Below are 15,847 nucleotides of genomic sequence, written 5' to 3'. Positions count from 1 at the left end.
TATATAAAGGGAGAAATTATTTGTAAAACCACATAACATGATGTCCTTCAGTGGGGGCAGAGTTTAGATTCTTGATTCCTTTCTTGATTCATTATTAGCTTATTTAGGCTTTTATTTCTTATTGAAATTATGTATCTTTTATATATCACTTATAATTTTGTATATCATTTGTTTATATCATTTATATTTTCTTCTACATGATTACCTACTTCATATTACCCATTTCACATAAATTATATTCACATAAAATTGTTTAAAATGTCATTTTGTGATTTCATATCTCTATGGTACCTAATACTATGTTCCTCTTCATTTTCATTGTCTTGGGGACTATTTTCCTTTCTGTAACTCCTTTTTTGTCTCTGACCAGTCTTGTCTATTCATTATTTCAGAGATATAGCTTGGTTTTGTTAAACCTCTCTGTTTGATTTCTTACAACTTCACTTAAATATAATTTACATATCATAAAGTACACCCATTTCAAGTATACAGTTCAGTGGTTTTTACTAAATCTGCCAAATTATTACATCATCACCATAATCCAGTTTTAGAATATTTTCATCACTCCAAAAAGACCCCTCATGCCCATTTCAGTTTAGTCCATCAATCTGCTTTCTGTCCCCATGGATTTGCCTTTTCTAGACATTTCTTATAAATGGAATCATGTAACCTGTGGTCTTTTGTGTCTGGTTTCTTTCACATAACATTTTTGAGTGAAGCTCTCCATTTTTGTTTCTTACTTCATTTTTTTCTGGAGCTTTCACAGAGTCCTGTGGATAACTGGACCTGGGGATAACCTGGGCCTCCAACTCCCAGACCCCCCAGTTCAGTTCAGTTCAGTCACTCAGTCGTGTCCGACTCTTTGCGACCCCATGAATCGCAGCACGCCAGGCCTCCCTGTCCATCACCATCTCCCGGAGTTCACTCAGACTCACGTCCATCGAGTCAGTGATGCCATCCAGCCATCTCATCCTCTGTCGTCCCCTTCTTCTCCTGCCCCCAATCCCTCCCAGCATCAGAGTCTTTTCCAATGAGTCAACTCTTTGCATGAGGTGGCCAAAGTACTGGAGTTTCAGCTTTAGCATCATTCCTTCCAAAGAAATCCCAGGGCTGATCTCCTTTAGAATGGACTGGTTGGATCTCCTTGCAGTCCAAGGGACTCTCAAGAGTCTTCTCCAACACCAGAGTTCAAAAGCATCGATTCTTCAGCGCTCAGCCTTCTTCACAGTCCCCTAGGCTGACCTAAGTCAGAGCCCCTTCCTCCCAATGGGAGAGCCTCCCCACTGTCCTCCCAGCTGCTTCACAGAGTTGGTCAGGTGGACTGGAACAGGGAAAGACCGGCCTTCCAGCTTGCTCTGGGAGGCTTATTTGCGGGTGAGAGCCCAGTCTTGTGCTGTGTTTGCTTCTTCTGGTGATTAAGACTTTCTACAGTTGCAACCACTCACTAAGTGGTGGAGACGTTTCAGTCTTTACTCAGGGCACCCTTTATGCAGACCCCTACCAGCAACCGTAGGCTTCTGCAGCTGTCTTTCCAAATTGGTGTTTGCCTGCAGTTCCGGAGTGGTAAAAACACCTCAACATGAATTTTCTCCATAGGGACCGGAACTATTGGATGTGACATTCACTGAGGCTCTATTTACGAGGGAGAGTTACCGTAAGAAGCTTTACACGCTGCCCACCGTTTGGAACCCACTTAGATTTATATATAAGTGTAACTGCCCTAGAGACAGTTAACAGCGGCAAGTAAAAAATGGCCAGAATCGAGAATGATGGTCTTAAGTCAGAAGACTTAATTCTATGTATGTTGTTTAGTCTCCCGGTCGTGTCCAACTCTTTGCAACCCCAAAGACAGCAGCACACCAGGCCTCCCTGTGTAAGGATCTTATTTTTTTTAATTGGGAAATTAAGAATAAGAAAGCTTTTACTTAATATTCAAATATACCTGAAGACCCATCCTGATGCATGTGATGCGTAGGTAGGCAAGGAGCTCTTTCTCCTAGCCCTGTAATCCTGGCCGGTGGGTGGATCTCGGTGGGCAGAGCCCCTGCGAGGCGGGAAGCGAGACGGGGAGCCTGGGTCTCCAGGACTGACCACTGCCGCCAGGACCCGGCATCTCCCGCGCTAGGAGGCAGCACCGCGCCGAGGAAACCGCACCGGCTCAGCCTACAGGATGTGTAGCGGGGGGCTGGTGCCTAGCCCTCCCGGCGCCCCCACCTGAAAAGTGGGCGGGGGCAGAGCAGCTTTGCCGGGAAGTTACAGGGCGGATTCAGCGATTAATGTCGGTTCGCCCTCTTGGTCTTTGGACAACAATCAGTGGGCGCTCGCGAAGAGCCAGTTTGGTTCCCCTTTCGCTCCGGCAGAAATATCGGGAGCCACGTGACTCTGGGGGCCTCCCAGCCCCGGGACGCTCTCGCCGAGGCGTCCCCTAAACTATCCAAAGCCTAGCCGGTTGCTCGCGGGCGCGCGGCGCGCGGGGGACTACAGTTTCCAGAGTGCCCTGCGGCGACGGGCGGAGCCGGGGAGCGCCCGTAGCCAATTAGGGGGTCTCCGGGTGCTGCCGGGGAGCGGCAGGTGGAGCCGGGTCCGCGGAACGCCTCCCGAGGCTGGGCGAGGGGCGCGGCGCGAGCGGGGCCGGCACCGGGAGGCGGCCCCGGGACGGGACCGAGCGGGGGCGGGGACCGCGGCTGCCTGCGCGGTTCCGGGTGCTCCGGCCGCGAGCTGCCCCCGGCGCACTTGACCCGGCTCGGGCTGCGGGGCAGGGCCGGGCTGCGGAGAGCCCCCGAGCGCCGCGGCGCCCTCCAGCCCCTCCGCCTCGCGGCCGCGGCAGCCGCGCCACCTCGCTCCCCGGCTCGCGCGCCCCAGCCATGGCTTTCGCCAATTTCCGCCGCATCCTGCGCCTGTCTACCTTCGAGAAGAGAAAGTCCCGCGAATACGAGCATGTCCGCCGGGACCTGGATCCCAACGAGGTGTGGGAGATCGTGGGCGAGCTGGGCGACGGTGCCTTCGGCAAGGTTTACAAGGTGAGGGCGCCGAGAGTGGGGGACTCGGGGCGCGTGGGGCCGCTCCGGAAGGGAGGGGCGCTGGCCTCGGTCAGTCTCGGCCGCGGCTCGGGAGAGCGCGGAGGAGCTGCCCGGTCCTGACCGCGGAGTCCCGGGCTCCGGTCCCGGTGACCCTTCTCCTTTGCCGGGGGCGGGGGGTCCCCTCACTCAGCCCGGCTCAGCCCCTGCGCCCCTGACGGCGCGGCGGCTGCCCCCAAGCTTTTTCCGAGCGCTTCCTGTGCGCCCCGCACGGCTCTCGGCGCCGCAGGGGGAGACAAAGGGGCGCTTATAGAACTTTAGCGTCCGAGACTAGGCGTACTTTTTAGGGGAGTCCACCCAGATGCTGTGAGGGTGCCGAGGCGATGGGCACAGAGCAACTGGGCTGCGTCTGGAAGGGCTGGGTCCGATGAAATTAGGGACACACCTGAAGATGAGCCAGAGACGGAGAGACCGGGGGTGGGGTAGGGGGGTTCGGAGTGAGAGGTTAGGCTTGGAAATGGCTGGGGCCGGCAGAGCGGGAGGTTAGGGCCTCTGGAATCCTGCGCTTCGGGTGTCAGATTTGAGTATGTGGATGAGTCACTGCTGGGGAGTCTCCCAGCCTGTAGTCACCTTTCCCCTAGAGGAATAGGAGGCCAGAGAGCTTTTGTGGAGGGGTGGGTGGGGCATAGCTGATTAATTCTAGACACGTTTGCTGTAGGCATTGTGTGGGTCCTGAGAAGAAGTTCTGTGTTTCTGAGTCGTACTGGGGACCCCAAAAAACACTCAGGGCTTGACGGCACCCTTCCCCTATCTCCTTCCTCCTAGGAAACCCTTTACTCAGAGAAACCCACGTGTTCTCCAGGAGGACACCCCCGTCCTGAGCCACCGTCACCTTCCATGGGATTCCTTGAGCTTGTGGACCACTCTGACCGCAGGACTCCCCTTTTAGGAGCTTGAACCCCAGATAGGGCTTCTCTCAGTCCTCCTGGTCAAGACTTGCTCTTTTCGACCTGAAAGTGGTGGTGAGCTGAGTTACCAGATTGTAGTCCCTGAAGGAGTGACATTAGTATCCCCTGGGAGCTTATTAGAAATGCAGGATCTGAGGCCCCACTCTCGACCTGATCAAGTAGGGTCTGCGTTGTAACAGATCCCCAGGTGATTGCTAAGCACTTTAAGTTTTGAGAAACATGGCTGGAGGCAATTTTGAGGCCACCCAGGCCCATCCCGGTGTCTATTTTGCTACCACCTCCCCTCTAAGCAGGCACTTCCTGTTACAGGGTGGAACCCCCACCAGAGCAAAGGTTCTGTGGTTGGAGAGGCTGTGACACTCACACTGGTGGCTCTCAGCTGTTTGACTTGCTGCGCTTCTCTGCCTGAGGGCTCTGCGTGTAGGCGAGGGCAGCCAGCACATTCTACACTTGCACGTCTTTTCTTGACCCTTCTCAAAGCTCCCTGTTCTCTCTAGGGCACCAGGAAACTGTCCTCAGTCTTGCGCGGCGACCCCCGCCCCGGACAACCCCCCCCCAAGACACCCCCCCCCCCCCGACACCCCACCAAAGTCCTGGGCTCCCCCAGACACAGCCTGCTCTGCAGGTGTGCTCTGTCCCCTGTGAGGGCAGCTGCGCCCTTGCTCAGCTCACCATGTCCCTCACTTTCTCCAAAAGGTTCAGCTGGTGTTTCCAGCGCTTGCTGTTGGCTCTTGCAAATGTTTGTTTTATTCGGGGTTGGCTTTCAATTAGTCTTGTCCCTGTCCCCTAATGGATCCTGGCTTCATTTTCTTTCAAATCTAAATGCAGAACTTTGCTTTTAGGCTGGTAAGATTTCCCCTTGTCAGTTTCGATAGTCATTTCCGCCTGCTTTAGCTGGGTAAAACTCCCCTACTGCTCTGAAAGTTCCAAACAGAGGAGCCCATCTGATTCGCAAGTTACTTTGTCTGCTGGTTCTCCAGAACACATGGAAGTGCTCAAAGTTGTGAGCCGACTGCACCCCAGCTCCCTCCCCACCACCTCTGAATCCTTGGTTTTCTCCTAATTAAGAGAAGGCAAAGCTAGACCAGGAGAGCTGTGTGATGGCTGATACACCTGGACAGTTTATTAGATTGTGCGCCTGGCCTTCATGTGTGACTGTTCAGTCCAGCCCATCCCCATGTTATGTGCAGGAACCCTGGGTCCCAGGGAAAGGAATGGACTAGAACCAAGGCTCTGGGCTTAGTTACAGCTTCGGAAGATCCGTCTTAGATCAGAGATCTCTGTGACCCCTGTCTCCTGCCCTGGAGAAGTGCTGTTTACTCAGCCCCTTAGAGATGAAGTTGAAGCAGTTATTGCTTCAGTAAAGATTCTATTCAGGGACCGTAACTCCTCCCTACTTCACTGTCCCCTGGCATGGCCATCTCAGCAGCACAGGACAGAGGTTCCATCTAGGTTTCTTATCTCGGAGCAGAACTTCTGCTTTGACACGGTGCCTTGGTAACCAGTTGGCTGTGAGCTGGGCAAGTGACAGCTAGCAGCATCTCCTCTTCCTGTCCTAGAACTAGCAGAGTTTTCTTCTGGCAGCCTAGGTGATGGTGGCCTTCCTGAGGGTTTCCCTGGTGTGAGAAGTCACGAGAGGGATCTCCCTGGCAGTCCAGCAACTAGGACTCCACGCTCCCAGTGCACGGGGTCCAGGCTCATTCCCTGCTCAGGGAACTAGAGTCCACATGCCACAACCAAGATCTAAGGTCCTGTGTGCTGCAACTAAGACCGGATACAGGCAAACAAATAAAACAAATATTAAAAAAAAAAGAAGTCACAAGAATCCCAATTTGTCAAAGGCTTGTCAGAAGCGGATGCCAATTATAGATTTCCTGTTGAGTGTCTTGTTCAGGCTCAAAGCCTAAGCATTAGCAGTCAAGATGTGTGCGTGCAAGCGTGCTAGGTTGTTCAGCTGTGTCCGACTCTTGGTGATCTCATAGACGGTAGCCCTCTAGGCGCCTCTGTCCATGGGGTTCTCCAGGCAAGAAAGCTGGAGTGGGTTGCCAATGCCCTCCTCCAGGGGATCTTGCCAACCCAGGGACTGAACCCACAGCTCTTATTTCTCCTGCATAAGCAGGTGGGTTCTTTATCACTGGTGCTACGATGGAGCCTCTTTTCCCCTTTTCTCCCTGGTAAGCCGCCAGTTTGTCTCTGGTGAAAAGGAGGTAGGTAAGGTTGATTTTGTGCAACGTCAAGTTCACTCTCACCTACTCCTTAAGGGATTTCAGATGGATTTCAGAGGGAAATAGTTTTTAGTTTATTACTAGATACAAAGTAAAAGTCATAGGCTATATAGTTTAAAAATTCTTGCCCTTGGAAATAATCTTTGTTCTGAAGACAGGATGGAAAGGGAAGTGTTTGGTGTGGTGTTGAATGGAAAAATCTGCCTTTAGCAGGTGTGCCCACTCTCACAGCTGCGGGTGAAGCAGGCCCTTAAATGCTGAACAGAGGCAGGGAGCCTGTGGACCTGAAGAGCTGGGTTAACAGGCTGAGATTTTTTTTTCTGCTTCCTGAAGATTGCTTTAGTTGTCATCTTATGTTGTCTTTAAGCTTTCAAAAGTTTTATGATTTTGTAAAATTAGGAGTACAGTACAAAATTTTTTTACTTAAAAAGAAAAACATTACCGTAAGCCCCATCAATTGCTGTTAACATTTTGATATATTTCCTTCCAGACTTAATTGATTTTTATGGAGAAAAAATATTTGTTTAAATATGGATGTACTATTACAGTCCATGGAATTCTCCAGGCCAGAATACTGGTGTGGGTAGCTGTTCCTTTCTCCAGGGGATCTTCCCAACCCAGGGATTGAACCCAGGTCTCCCACATTGCAGGCGGATTCTTTACCAGCTGAGCCACCAGGGAAGCCTAGGCATACTGGAGTGAGTAGCCTGTCCCTTTTCCAGCGGATCTTCCCCACCCAGAATTCAAACTGGGGTCTCCTTTATCAGCTGAGCTACCAGGAAAGCCCATAATTGATTTTTATGGAGAAGAAAAATTTTGGTTAAAATGCAATGTTGTAATTTACAAAGCTACAGTGTTTTATGCCATCTTCCATTCCTTAAACCTCTGCATGTGTTATTCTAAATGCTTCATACATACTTTCTGGGATGGGTCAGTGCCCCCATGATCTTAATCTTTTTGGATATTTAAGTAATCCTCTCATAATTTTTTTTTTTTTTTACTGTTAACAAGACAAATTAAGTGCTTATCATATGCCAGGCGCTGTGCTAAACCCTTTACACGATACAGTCAGTTCTGCTGTAATGTAAATATGCCTTCCTAAAAATCCCTAAACTGTGCAGAATCATGCAGTAAAAATCAGAAGCCTTGTGAGCAAATGGGGATAAGGGTACAACACTCAAAAACCTCATCAGCAAATTGGAAGAAATAAAGATTGCCTGAAAAAACAAGTAGCAGAGTGTTATACAAGTTTTGTGGGTAAGAAATACAGAATTAGTGGGACTTCCATGGTGGTTCCGTGGCCAAGACTCTGCGCTCTGAAATTAGGTGGTGAATTGGGCTCCCGTATGGGATGGGTGTGTCTCAAAGGTTGCTGACAGGCGTCTGAGGGGCCTGTGCCCTGTGTATATTCATTTGTGTTGGGTCACTTGGGTGGAGTTTTCTGCGTTTGCCTAGTGTTTGTGGCAGACAACACATAAGCAGATGTGAATTTAGCGTTTTGATAAAATTGTTCCCTGATACATCAGTGGTATTGGAACAAAACTGACATTTTAAAAAAGTAAGCATTATAGCAGAACTGACTGTATATTTTAAATCATCCTTTAGGCTTAACTCTTGAAGGGAATTATTCCGTGGAAGGAGTGATGCTTCTTTGAGCATGATTTTTAAAAGAAAATGAGATAAGTTCCTAGCGGCTCCTTTGCCCCCTCGCTCTCACTAAGGGCCATTCCCCGAGTCCTTTGGGAATCCGGGGCCTTGGCAGCGGCTGCCCTCCGGGTGGGGACCTCAGGTGCCCTCCGCTCAGAGAGCCATTGTTAACCCTGGGGCCACATCCTGCCCCGCCACCCAGCCTGGCAGCTCCTTTCACCTCGACTCTGCCTGAATTTAAAGCCTGGGTTTCCGCTTCCTCCAGGGGCTGCCCAGGTCTCCCTCATCCCCGTGCACCTCCCCTTCGCCTCCGGAAAGAGCTCTGCCCCCAGGCTGTAACCTTATTTCCGCTCAGCCTAGTGTTTTTAAACACAAGTCCTTGCTATTGTGAGTGGGTTCCTGGCTGGGTCCGAAAACCAAGGTTACCCGAGCTTCCTGGGGATGTCGCCTGCCCACGGGGTCTAAAGTGGCAGATTTTGCATTGGCCTCGCACCGTCTGGGTCTAGAGCAGCTAAGCAATTGCACAGCCAGCCTTCACCTCCGCCCAGTGTCCCCTGAGTCCTGGTTACTCGGACTAGGGGAATATCTCTGTTGTTGGGTCTGAAATAATTCGTGCAAACCGCTTAGTCCAGGATGCTGGAAAAGCTTGCATGGGTGTTATCCATTAGCATGTAAATAAGATGAATGAGTGGAGAGTTGACTCCCCACTCCCCCACCCTGTTTTTTTTTTTTTTTTTGACCCTGGTGCATGGCATGAGGGATTCTAGTTCCCTGACCAGGGATCGAATCTATGCTCCCTACAGGGGCTGCCACCAGAAAAGAGCCAGGGATGGGTCCCTCCCAGGCCCAGCTGCTGCCAAGGGCGTGGAGCAGGAAGGTTAAAGGACGCGTTTGGGGCTCGGGACGATCTGGGTTGCACCTCCAAACAAGTGACTCCCACTTCTGAGCCTCCAGACTCTTATCTATAAAACAGAGGCAATGATTTGAAGGATAAGATACTTAGAAAGGTGTAATACGTTCAGCACCTGATCCCCACCCAGGAAGTGGGCAGGAAAGGAAGATGGTTCATTATTGCTGATGCTCTTGCTATGAAACAAAGAAGGTCCCGACCAGTTACTTCAGCCAAGCTGGGGGCAAACAGAAGGACTTCAGTGTTAAGAGCTTGTTCGTTATACCAGGCTTCCCACCTTGGCACTATTGACATTTGGGGCAGCTCCTTCTTTGTTATGGGGGCTGCCTGTGTGTTATAGGATGTTAGCAGTATCTCTGGTTTCTACCTACAAAAATGACACCACTGCCAGCACCTCCCTCTCCTACCCCTAGTTGAGACAGCCAAAAATGTCTCTGGACAAGGCCACATGTCCCCCGGGGGGCAAGATCGCTCCTGTGGGGCACTGCTGCCTCCTACAAACAAATGTGCCTCGATTCAGTTCTGCAAACAGCCATGCTCCCCTGTGTTTGTCACAGGTGTGTGATACAAGACTTGGGCCTTGCAGCCAGGCGGACCTGACTTTGAATCCTGGCTGCCCTACTTAGCTGCGGTATGAAGTCAGGTGAGTGGCTTGCCTCAGTTTCCCCATGTATTTGGTGGGGCTGAGACCAATGCTCACCCCACTGAGCAGCTGGGAGAATCAGATCAGTAGCTCGTAGGCACACAGGATGAGCCAGCTACCCACCTAACCCGATGCTTTCAAGACCACAGGGGAAAGGAAGGCTCTGCCCCGGCAAGAGAGTTGTATCAGGACCACGATGGGACTGGCGGTGAGAGGGGGCAGCTTCCACTGGGCAGGGAGGGTGAGGTGGGGACAGGACAGACAGACAGAGGGGAAGAAGCCCAGGCCAGGAGAGAGCCAGGCAGTGAGGCCTCAGGTTGTCCCTGGGTGGGCCTTGAGCATGATAGGGCTTGTGGACTGGTTTGTGTGACTCGCATGGTGGCTGAATCAAATTTGAAGTGATTGCCAGCATTTTGAAATCATGAGTGTTCACATAAAAGCCCCGATCAGATATGCTGATATGGCCCGGCATGCACTCATGCAGGGTCATGTCTGCTGGAAGTGAGGAGAATGTCCAAGGGGAATGTAACAGGAGCCACCTACACAACTTGAAGTGTTCTAGGAGACACACTCAAACAAGGAAAAGCATCAGAAGTGAATTTTCGTAGTATATTTTGGTTACCCCAGTATATATCCAAAGCGCTATCATTTCAGCATGTAATCAACAGAGAAAGAGATATTTAAAGTTCTCATTGCATGCAAAGCCTTTAAAAGCTGTGCGCTTGGCATTTACAGGGCATCTTGCTGTGGTCCAGCCGTGGTTCAGATGCTCAGTGGTGGCCTTGGCTCGGTACCGGGCAGCGTATATCTGGCTTTTACTGTCTTCCACTGCTGTGTGCCCTCCCCCTGACCCACTGTACATATTTCATTTGCCCACTCAAGTCCAGTGGTCAATGTATTATTTGGGAGCTGGGCTTGGCTTTGGGGAGCTGGGCTTGGCTCTGGGGAGCTGGCCAGTGCAGGCCAGGTCTAGAATAGTGTGTGGGGGCCAAGTGAGAGCGCCTTGAATGGCACGCTGAGGAATGTGGACGTCATGGTTACTGTCCTCCGTGCCACACCTTGCCAGGGTCTGACCTGGTCCTGAGATCAGCCTCATGTAGTGTTAGAGGAGAGTGATCTTTGGATAGTTACTGGATGGGGAGTGGTTGGCCCACACAATTGGGGGATGCCAGATCCAGATGTCCTGGCTGCCCAAGGCCAAGGTGACCATTGATGAGTGGAGGCTGGGCCAGGGTGGCCACAGCCTGGTGACTGGAACCAGGGGTAGTAGGTGGACGTGTGGGAGGGAAGGCTAGCACAGTGGTTAGAGCCCAGGGAGGGAAGTGACTGGTGGACGGTGGCTGACCCAAGAAGGAGATGTGTGTGGGCATGGAGGGTTCTAGAGAGCTGGGTCAGGAGAGAGCAAAGAGGGTGAGATGGGAAGGGCAGCTTATGCTTCCAGGGACCAGAGGTGGTCTGGGCACTTGGGTGTGGTCCTGGAGTTGAAGCCCAGCCCTCTCCCTTGCAGGTTGTATGGTCCTGGAGAAAGGTTTTTACCTATGCTGTGGTTTCGTTAGCTACACCGTAGGGCTTTTTGTCTGAAATAACCCATGTAAACCACTTAGTCTGGGACGTTGGAAAACCTCATGTGAGTGTTGGCCGTTAGCATGTAAACAAGATAAATGAGTGGGGAGTTGATTTTTCTCTTTGACCCTGCCACGTGTCATTACAGGATCCTAGTTCCCTGACCAGGGATCAAACCTGTGCCCCCTGTAATGGAAGCAGAATCTTAACCGCGGACTGCCAGGGAAGTCCCCCTCCCTTCTTGTCTATCGTTTATTCCACTAGACTCGAGTAGACTATTCTCACAGCCCACTAGACCTGTGAAAGGCAGGAGTCAGTATCCTTACCAGATGGAGCAGAGGCCGAGAGAGGGACAGTGACCTGCTCAGCATCATAGAGCTCTTCCATGGCAGAGCTGGGACTTAAACCCAGATATCTCTGGCCAGAAGCATGTGCCTTTTCTGCTGTGCAGCTTGGAGGGGGAAATAAGGGCGCTTATCGGGAGGAGAGGGTCCAGGGTGCCTTCGCTGTGGTATTTCTGGCGGCGCTGACATTTGTGAGCCCAGGAATGGGCCCTTCTTCCGGCCTGCCTCAGCCTCCACTGGATCTGAGCCCCAGGACGGCAGTGGTGGCCTCTCACGCGGAGGAAGTGGTGACGGTCACGGGCAGGGCGAACGGAGGAAGTGGCAGGGGAAGGGGGTGGCGTCGGGGGGAAGCTGGGTGCCCTTGGGGCCCTGGCGGGGGTGGGCTGCTGGTGCCCCGGGATCCGAAGGCGCTGAGCACTCCCGAAGGCGCTGAGCACTCCCGTGGGCGGGCGGGGGGCGTGCCACACGGCTGCCTCCTCCTGCCCCGCTGCCTTGCACTCACTCTCCTTTCTCTTCCCCTTTCTTTCTGCTTTCCCCTTTACTACATTTTTTTTCTTCCTTCTTCTATAGGTGTTTTTTTTTTTTTTCCTCTTTAATAACAGGCTGTACCAGAACCAGAATCCAGGGCCTAAGGGTGGAGGGCGTGGAGTGACTGAAGACTCAGCATGAGCCAACCTCCCCGTCTAAGGGAAGATGGGGGCCACTGGGAGGAACTGAAGGAAGCGCAGCCTCTCTGCCTCAGGGCCTTTGCGCTTGCTGGTTCTGCTGCCAGCCGCTCTTGTGTGGCTGCACAGCTGGCTCCTTCTCGTCCTGCAGTGACGGCTCCCTGCTGACTTCCTTCAGAGCCCCCTCACAAACTGCGATGCTCTTCTCTGTCACCTCATTTCTTTTCTTTCTTCAGAGGATGTAAGGTCCTGGAGAGCAGGGAGTAATCAATCCATCTTTCGTGGATAATAGATACGCGGTAGACACCGAGTTAATACCTGCTGCATGAGTGAGTGATGAATAGTGATGTCAGGCCCAGCTCCCCGCCCGCCCCAGCCAGCACTGTGTGATGGGTGCCGGCCCTGAAATCAGCTCTAGGCTTTCTCCTGGCTTCCCCTGCTGTGTCCTCTATGACCTTGGGAAAGTCACCTCGGCAATTTGAGGCTCAGTATCTTGAGCTGTAAAACGAGGATCAAAGCAGTGCTTCCCTCGGAGAGTCTGTGGAGATGGAGGTGTGCAGCCAGCCCTAACACGGCGCGCACCGTGGAGGAAGAAGTGGATGGGACTGTCGCCACTGTGATTCTCTGCGGGTTGACCAGAGGGCCTGGCCCAGCTCTCTGAGGATTAACAAAGGCTGAGTCCTTGAGGCCCCTGGTCCAGCTCCCCTTGTCTGTCACGCTGGAGGCTGCTCCTGGGTAGATGCTGGTGTTCAGAATTTACTGCTGTTATTTTTTAAGAACAGTTTTACTTATTTATTGTTGGCTGTGCTGGGTCTTTGTTGCCACGTGGGCTTTCCTCTCGTTGCAGAGAGTGGGGGCTGCTCTCCAGCTGCGGTGCTCCGGGTGCTTATTGAGGTGTCTCCTCTTGTGGACCCAGGCTCTAGGGGCTGCGGGCTTCAGGAGCGGTGACGTGTGGGCTCAGCGGCTGCAGCTCCCGGGCTCTGGAGCGCAGGCTTGGTAGCTGTGGCGCGTGGGCTTGGCTGCTCTGTGGCGTGTGGGATCTTCCTAGACCAGGGGCTGAACCCATGTCTCCTGCATTGGAGGCGGACTCTTTCTCAGTGGGCCCTTAGGGAGGCCCTGCCGCTGGGCTGTGAGGATGAACGTGATTCCGTAAAGAGGCTCTTTACTGGCCCCCTTGGGGAAGTTTGCTGCCCCGCGAGCTCTGTGCCTGCCCCCTGGCCCGCTGGCCCAGCGTAGGCAAGGCCACCCCTGGTGTCTGAAAGAGCGGCAGTCACACCCTGGGGAGCAGCTGGCGCCGCTGCCTCGCTCCCCTTCGCCCTCCTTCCTGGAAAGCGCTGGCCTGGCATGTCTGGCCTCACAGACCCAACTCTTGGCCCTCTGAGGAGGTTCCCACAGAGCTGGCTTTGTCACTCTGAGGAATGGCCCCGACGGAGCTGGCATGCCTCTCTACCCGGCTTTAAGATTCCTTCTACCTTCGTCTTGCCTCTGGGTCGGCTCTGCTGCCAGACTGGTGAGGCCTAGATCTTTCTCGAGCCTTCTTTTCGCTCGGGTGCCCTTCACACCCCTAGCCCCACTCTGAGGTGACAGCTGGGGCTGAGGAGCCGTGACTGGTGTGCTTCTGTTCGTGAGGAATCTGGACCCCAGGGGCCAGTGCCAGCCTCTGTCACTTGTCCTGATCTCCAGTCTGTATGCAGGACCGACTCCTGGGGCCAGCAAGGTGTACTGCGGAAGGCCCCAGAACCACCCCATGCCTCCTGCAAGAGCCTTCCTCAGAGGCTCTGGACTTGCTGATGCTCTTCACCCTGTGAGTCGCAGCAAGGCTGCTGTCTTTGCTGTGTGACTTGGGCTAGTGAAGCTATCCCTCTGAGCCTCCTCAGCTTCTTTTCCTTCTGGAAAATGGGGAGAATATGGTCCCTCTCACAAGCAGGACCAAAGAGTCTTTGCACCTGTGATCTTACTTACCACTTACTTACTTACTTACTTACTTACTTACTTACCACTTCCCAGGGGCACCCAGCCAGGACTCAGCAGAACTGGCCCAGGCGTGGCCTCACATCTCAGACCTATCCAGGGTCCCTGCCTCTGTGACCTGTGAGGGGTGCAGTGGCCCTGCTTTGGGGAGACCTGTCTGTCTGTAGATCGCGTCTCAGGCTTTTGAACACAGCACATGTGACCAGGATAGACAGTCCAGTGACAGGGGATTGGCTAGGTCTGTGGTGGGCCCGCCGTTCAGTCTGCAGGCATAGTCGGAGAGGATGCTGTGGACAAGTGTTTTGCGACCTGAACAGCTGTTTGTGGCATATTGCTAAGTAAAAAGGAGAATGCATATCAGTGTATACAGTTAAATCCCATTTTTGTGAAGTATGCAAGAATACATTTGTGGAGAGGAAAAAAAAAAGCGTGAGTGAATTACTGTGGAATGCTCACTGTGGCTGAGTTCTGCTCCTAGCATCTTTGATGTACTAACTCACTGAATGCTCACAGCCGCCCGTGAGGCAGGAACTGTTAACATCTTTGTTGTTCCAAGTAGGAAATGAGGGGCAGAGTGTCACCTAAGTCCCCTGGGACGTGCTGGCGTGGACTTGCCAGACAGATCTGGGTACATCCATACCGTGGAATCCTGGGAGGAGGTGCTCCAAGATGCTGGAGGCGGTTATCTCTGGGACGATGCCTCGTTTGAGTTCCTTCTTGGTACCGTTACATTTTGAAGATGTTCTTTAACGAGTACATAATTGTGTTTTAAAAAATAGCAGGTAACATGGTTTGTCACCGTTGAAAGTCTGATTTTTAAACAGATTGTTGGACTGGTGGGTCATATCCATCAGCCTGTTCAACTTCAACACCTGTTTCATCCCCAGGACATTTTTCCAGAACTCTTGCCTTCACCGTGGATGCTCCACGAGTGTTCCCAATTCAAAGCTGCTGTTCTTCAGCATTTTTACTTTTCTAGCAAAGACATCATGGAGTGGATAAAGAGATTTACAGGCCTTTCCTGTGTCTTCTCCAGTGTGTCTGGAATCAGTCTGTTGATGACATCTTTCAAGTTTTGTCTGCATCTCTCGAGCCATGGTTTCCATCATCTTATGGACCTGGCGGACCTGCTGATGCTGGGCGTGGGAGATCTTCCAAATCCGATTGTTGCGTTTTTTAGTAAAACCCACACAGAATAGGTGAAGCAGATAACCCTTGGTAGTCTTAACACCAGTGTGAACTTCAGTCATGTCTACCATGTTTTGACCATGGAACACGTTTTGTAGTGGCTAAGATCCATGCTGTGGCCATTAGTCAGGCAGTTTTTTGCTCTGAACATCCTCAGTAGTTAGCTTGAATTTTCTAAATGCAGCTTCATGATTCTGCAGATCAGCAAGGCCCACTTCCAATACACAACTCTTGGAACTTCCCTGGTGGTCCAGGAGCTAAGACTCCATGCTCCCAATCCAGGAGTCCCTGATCAGGGAACTAGATCCCACATGCTACAACTAAGACCCAGCACAGCCAAATAAATAAAAATAAATGTTTTTTAAAAAACCCCAAAACACAGCCCCTGAGGCTGCCAGCGCGATTTTGCTTCCTTGAGTTCCCGTGACTCATGTTTTCCCATATTTCTTATATTCAGTGTTGCTGGCGCTTTCATGTCATAGCAGTCTTTCTTAGAAAATGGGTCAACCACTTTCTTCTTGGCTCCCTTTTTACCTCCTTTCATAAGGCACTTGCTGACCGCCATGCTGCTGCTCAGAGAGCCAAAAGGTACATAATGCTTTTGGAATAATAATAATTAAAAAAACCAGCACACAAAGTATTGTTGATTGAAAACACAGGGGAGCCTCAACTTCTCTGAGATTTGGGACTGACTGGAAGACAGGGT

At 52.0% G+C, this 15,847-nt stretch overlaps 1 protein-coding gene and 1 pseudogene across 1 annotated transcript in view; one reads left to right on the top strand and one right to left on the bottom strand.

Annotated features, from left to right (window-relative positions):
• Positions 1–2,587: 2,587 nt before the first annotated feature.
• Positions 2,588–15,847, top strand: part of STK10 (serine/threonine kinase 10) — a 130,051-nt gene continuing 116,791 nt past the window's right edge. Inside the window, exon 1 of the mRNA XM_015101234.3 lies at positions 2,588–3,020. Within this exon, the coding sequence (XP_014956720.3) occupies positions 2,865–3,020 (156 nt within the window). The 5' untranslated portion in view covers positions 2,588–2,864. The remainder of the gene's footprint in view (positions 3,021–15,847) is intronic.
• On the bottom strand, positions 14,770–15,730 carry LOC114118719 (small ribosomal subunit protein eS1-like; annotated as a pseudogene).

This window comes from Ovis aries, chromosome 16 (genome assembly GCF_016772045.2).
Source record: "Ovis aries strain OAR_USU_Benz2616 breed Rambouillet chromosome 16, ARS-UI_Ramb_v3.0, whole genome shotgun sequence".
Lineage (NCBI taxonomy): Eukaryota > Metazoa > Chordata > Mammalia > Artiodactyla > Bovidae > Ovis > Ovis aries.
The sequence above is the reverse complement of the archived record's forward strand: the minus strand, read 5'-3'. Positions and strand labels throughout refer to the sequence as shown.